Here is a 5,421-nt window from a genome sequence, read left to right as displayed (position 1 = left end):
CAAATCTCCCTTAGAAGATTTAAAACTGGCAAAAAGAAATATGGACAATATGGATAAATTTGTCTATAAATCCTAATTGGTATGGAGTGTATATCAGAGCAAGGGATCACTAGGCAAGCTCCCCCAATAAGGCTAGTAATGGTAAAAAAGTTACCGTGAATGCCAAGGGCGGGGAAAGAAAATCCCCTCTAGATATATGAATCTAGGCAGAAAATAAGAAGGTAAAAAGTAGAGCTGTGATACAATGTAACGGTCTAGATCAGTGTTCCCCAACCCCCGGGCCGTGGACCGGTACCGGTCCGTGGATCAAATGGTACCGGGATGCCCAGGGGTGTGTGAGCCTGCCGGCTAATGCAGGGCTGGCATTGCCCAAGTGCCAGCCCTGCAATGTGCCTGCGGACCGGAGGGGAGATCAGAGATCTCCCTCCCCGGTCCGCAGGCACTGTGCTGACAGCCGGCAGCGGAGGGAATGAGAGAGGACCCGGGAGCTCTTACCTGCAGCTCCTCCGGGTCCTCCTCTCGCGAGATTTGGAGCGTTGCCGCGGTAACCACGGCAACGCTCCAAATCTCGCGAGAGTGAACTCTAGCCCTGTAACTGGGCTAGAGTTCATCTCACCACCACCGGACCACCAGGGATTCCCCACCGGACCACCAGGGACTAAGAAATGCCCCCCCTCCTCCCAGTAAAGGTAAGAGGGGGGAGAGGAGGGAGGGAATATATTAAGTTCAATTAAATAAATAAAAAAGCCTCCCTACCCTCCTTACCCCCCATACACACACTGCCCCACAAACACTGCCCCATACACACACTATGAAGGCTATACAGGGATTCCACATCCAAACTACAAAGCATAGAGTGTGGAGGCATCTGAATTTTTGCCAATTCTGTCAGAGTTTGTTTCGTATCCCTCAAGTATGATGGAAGTTGAGTAACTAGAGGTTTCACGATATGGTCTAAATAGATGCTTGCATTCTGTGCATTCTTGCATTCTGTGTCGAAGGTTTTACAGGAGATCAGGGACTAGTTTAGAAGTTTTCTCTTCTTTATTAATCGTTAAGAGTTTACCAGATTTATTATTTATTAGTCCAGCACTCCTGTATACAAGCTACTAGAAGGGGTAGTTGCTTGTGATAACATTATTCTGTTACATTTTACTTTAGGTCATCTAGACCAGTGCTCCCCAACCTTTTTATCGCCGCGGACCGGTAAACGTTTGATAATTTTTCCGTGGCCCGCTTGTTTTGATTTAATAAGACAAAAAAAAAAAAACAGTCACATATATTAAAAAAACACGCAGACACATACATAGTCAGAAAATCACAAACACAGTCACATAAAGACATAGACTCAAAATTGTGTGTATGTGTGTGTGAGCGGTGCAGTGTGTATGTGAGGGTGGCAGTGTGTGTGAGAGTTGCAGTGTGTGTGTGTTTGGGGCGGTGTGTGTATGGGGGCAGTGTTTGTGGGGCAGTGTGTGTAGTGTGTGTATGGGGCAGTGTCTGTGGGGCAGTGTGTGCAGTGTGTCTATGGGGGCAGTGTTTGCGGTGCAGTGTGTGTAGTGTGTGTATGGGGACAGTGTTTGTGGGGCAGTGTGTGTAGTGTGTGTATGGGGCAATGTGTGTAGTGTGTGTATGGGGCAGTGTTTGTGGGGCAGTGTGTGTAGTGTGTGTATGGGGCAGTTTTTGTGGGGCAGTGTGTGTAGTGTGTGTATGGGGCAGTGTTTGTGGGGCAGTGTGTGTATTCCCCACCGGACCACCAGGGACTAAGAAATGTCCCCCCTCCTCCCAGTAAAGGTAAGTGGGGGTAAGGAGGGTAGGGAGGCTTTTTTATTTATTTAATTGAACTTAATATATTCCCTCCCTCCTCTCCCCCCTCTTACCTTTACTGGGAGGAGGGGGGACATTTCTTAGTCCCTGGTGGTCCGGTGGGGAATCCCTGGTGGTCCGGTGGTGGTGAGATGAACTCTAGCCCAGTTACAGGGCTAGAGTTCACTCTCGCGAGATTTGGAGCGTTGCCGTGGTTACCGCGGCAACGCTCCAAATCTCGCGAGAGGAGGACCCGGAGGAGCTGCAGGTAAGAGCTCCCGGGTCCTCTCTCATTCCCTCCGCTGCCGGCTGTCAGCAATGTGCCTGCGGACCGGGGAGGGAGATCTCTGTTCTCCCCTCCGGTCCGCAGGCACATTGCAGGGCTGGCACTTGGGCAATGCCAGCCCTGCATTAGCCGGCAGGCTCGCACACCCCTGGGCATCCCGGTACCGTTTGATCCACGGACCGGTACCGGTCCACGGCCCGGGGGTTGGGGAACACTGATCTAGACCGTTACATTGTATCACAGCTCTACTTTTTACCTTCTTATTTTCTGCCTAGATTCATATATCTAGAGGGGATTTTCTTTCTCCGCCCTTGGCATTCACGGTAACTTTTTTACCATTACTAGCCTTATTGGGGGAGCTTGCCTAGTGATCCCTTGCTCTTATATACACTCCATACCAATTAGGATTTATAGACAAATGTATCCATATTGTCCATATTTCTTTTTGCCAGTTTTAAATCTTCTAAGGGAGATTTTTTTCTTCTTTTTTTCATTTTTCACTTCATTAGCTTATTTGGGTACAAGCCCTAGGTGGGACTGGCACCACCTCCTGACCATAGCTCCTTAATTTATACCTCTCATACCTCTTGTTTCCATCCTTGTAGGTGATTTGTTTAATAAGGAGATAATCATTTACCTGGTTTTTATACAGTTTAATCTGTGTATCAGTGCAATGATAACTGTTATTATATTTTTAATTAATTTAAAAGGGGTTCCTGTGAGATTCCCCACATCACCAAGATGTCAGACTCATCAGTCACTGAGTGTCCATTGGCCAGTGTCTTCTAATATTGTCAAAAATTGATCATGATCAGTGGAAGGATTACATATTGGTGTTCCCAGATGTGCTAACCCGATGCACAGTAGTCCTGAGTCCAGGAAAGATCTGTACCTGGCTTATGTAGGGTATTATTTCCACTAGAAGAGGTGAGCTGATAAGAAGATCTAACAGTAAGATTTATAAGGAAGGAGGATGAACCAGGTGTGAAAAAGGAAACAAAATTAAAATTGACCCTGAAAAGCAAGATAAGCACATCTAAAGGCTGGTACCACCTAGATCAAGCGCTCTGCCTTCACCTCTGCCAGGGTTAAAGCGGCAATGCTCGGAAAGCCGGGACTCAGCACGGAGGTGAAGGAAGAGAGCCTCCTCCCCTTCCTGCTACGCAAAGTCTGGGAGGGATCTCCCTGGCTGGGTCTGTGTGCTTGAAAGGAGCCTGGACTCGCGGGGCCCTCAGGTGGCTTAGGTCCCTTACAGGCGAAGTGGCTTTACCCCCAACTGGACCACGTTCAGTGCAGCTGCGGCCAGGCCCCGTGGAGTGAAGGGCCTGGTCGCAGCTGTGACCCCTGCGACCTTGACGGCTCGTCACTGCCTGTAGCCTTCATGAGTCATGCCCTGGGATAACCCAGTGATGCTAGCTCTCCTGTTACCACCGATCCCCTTTGCTCCACACACACAATTTCTCACTTTACTCCAACATGCGGAGCTACCTTCATTGATCGCACCACTTCCCCTATTTTTAAGGTCATGCTGATCAATGTCGTGCCCTTATACTCAACCTACTGCTTATAACAACTACACTAAGTTTGGCATGGTTGTTCTAAGATATAATTATTCTAGTTTAAAAAAAAAAAAATGAAGTCAGTAAAGTGAACATTGAGGCTACATGTATGTCACTATCCACTATGTCATGTCTCGACTTTTGTATCACATGTTATGATTCTCATGAACCCGCCTGTGGCAAAAATAAAGAATTTAAAAAAACTAATATACGATTTTTTATAATTTTATAAAATGTATTGAGGCACGTTGATTGGACTATGACTGGAAATAATGAATCGAGAGTCACAGAAATCATACTTCTAGGCTTTGGAAATCTTTATGGCTTCAACATTTTAGTTTTCATCATATTCCTTAAAATTTTCCTATTCACATTAACTGGAAATCTTCTGATCATTGTGTTAGTTTCAATCAGTCATCACCTTCATTCTCCCATGTACTTCTTCCTTTGTCATTTATCAATGTCTGATATTGTGCTCACAATGAATATTCTCCCCAACCTGCTGGGAGCAACCTTAAATGGTGGGAAAAGAATGACCATTGTTGGCTGTATAACTCAATGTTACTTTTTTAGTGGTGTCATTTTTGTAGAAAGCTTCCTGCTTTCAGTGATGTCCTATGATCGATACCTGGCTATATGTGTCCCGTTGCGTTACATCACTATCATGGACATTACATTAAGCACCTGTCTGTCTGTCTTTCCCTGGGTGTTAGGATTTACCCTAAACCTGATAGGTATCATACCTATATCCAACTTTCAGTTCTGTGAAGGAAACATTATTGACCATATATTTTGTGATATTTCCCCTCTCCAAAAACTTTCATGTTCAGACACGTCGCTGGTGGAGTTTCTAGTCTCTTTATTTTCTGCTCCTTTATTTATTTGTCCTTGTGTTTTTATCATAGTGACTTATGTTCATATCTTCCTTATGATACTTAGGATCCCTTCTACAACTGGAAGACAGAAAGCCTTTTCAACCTGCAGTTCCCACCTTCTTGTGGTGGGTGCATTTTTTGTGACTTTAATAACCAAGTATATGATACCATCCGTAGGTCATTCATTGCTTTTGAATAAGATTATATCATTGCTGCATACTGTGTTTACCCCACTATTTAACCCTTTTGTATACAGTCTAAGAAACCAAGACATCAGGGCAGCACTAAGAAAGATTTCTAAACGTTAGAGACACTTTCTGTACATACACATTATAATCTCAAAAAATGTCTCTAAATCATCATCTGTCAACCTTCACTGCTTTGCTCTAAATCACCGAAAAACAAACTAAGTAATAAACTATTGATACTGTGCCTGCCATCAATAGAAAGGACTTTATAATACATTTCTGTCATGTTCTAATTGTCAACAATCAAGTACATCTGCAATATTTAGATGATATGCTATTTGAGCAGGTACCTCATTCAACTTGAGTTGAACTTTTTTGTATGTCTTGTGTCTTGAATGAAATGTGTTTTATAGATAATACTGCTACTAATAATAATTATTAATAATTATATGTAAATTGAGCTAAAGTCTCTTTTCTGTAAAATAGAGTCCAATTTCCACTTACTGAAGTCTTGTCTGGAGTTTAACGAGATGCACTTCTATTAATTCTGCATCAGAAAATAACTCAGTGAATTGTAAAAAGGGGAAATAGTGTAAATTCTAAGGATATTTTAATTGTTCAAATGAATAAACTTCACTTACAAATTAAGAATGGGCCAATGGTTCAACATACTGTCTGATATCTACTCACAAGCAAAAAGGGTCACC

At 43.8% G+C, this 5,421-nt stretch overlaps 1 protein-coding gene across 1 annotated transcript; it reads left to right on the top strand.

Annotated features, from left to right (window-relative positions):
• The first annotated feature begins 3,910 nt into the window (after nt 1–3,910).
• On the top strand, nt 3,911–4,834 carry LOC134612307 (olfactory receptor 1500-like). The gene has a single exon (XM_063456646.1). It carries the CDS (start codon nt 3,911–3,913, stop codon nt 4,832–4,834), a length of 924 nt encoding a protein of 307 aa, XP_063312716.1.
• Nucleotides 4,835–5,421: the final 587 nt, after the last annotated feature.

The sequence above is a fragment of the Pelobates fuscus genome, chromosome 5 (genome assembly GCF_036172605.1).
Source record: "Pelobates fuscus isolate aPelFus1 chromosome 5, aPelFus1.pri, whole genome shotgun sequence".
In the NCBI taxonomy this organism is placed as follows: Eukaryota; Metazoa; Chordata; class Amphibia; order Anura; family Pelobatidae; genus Pelobates; species Pelobates fuscus.
Note: the sequence above shows the minus strand (reverse complement) of the source record. Positions and strands in the feature narration are given on the sequence as shown.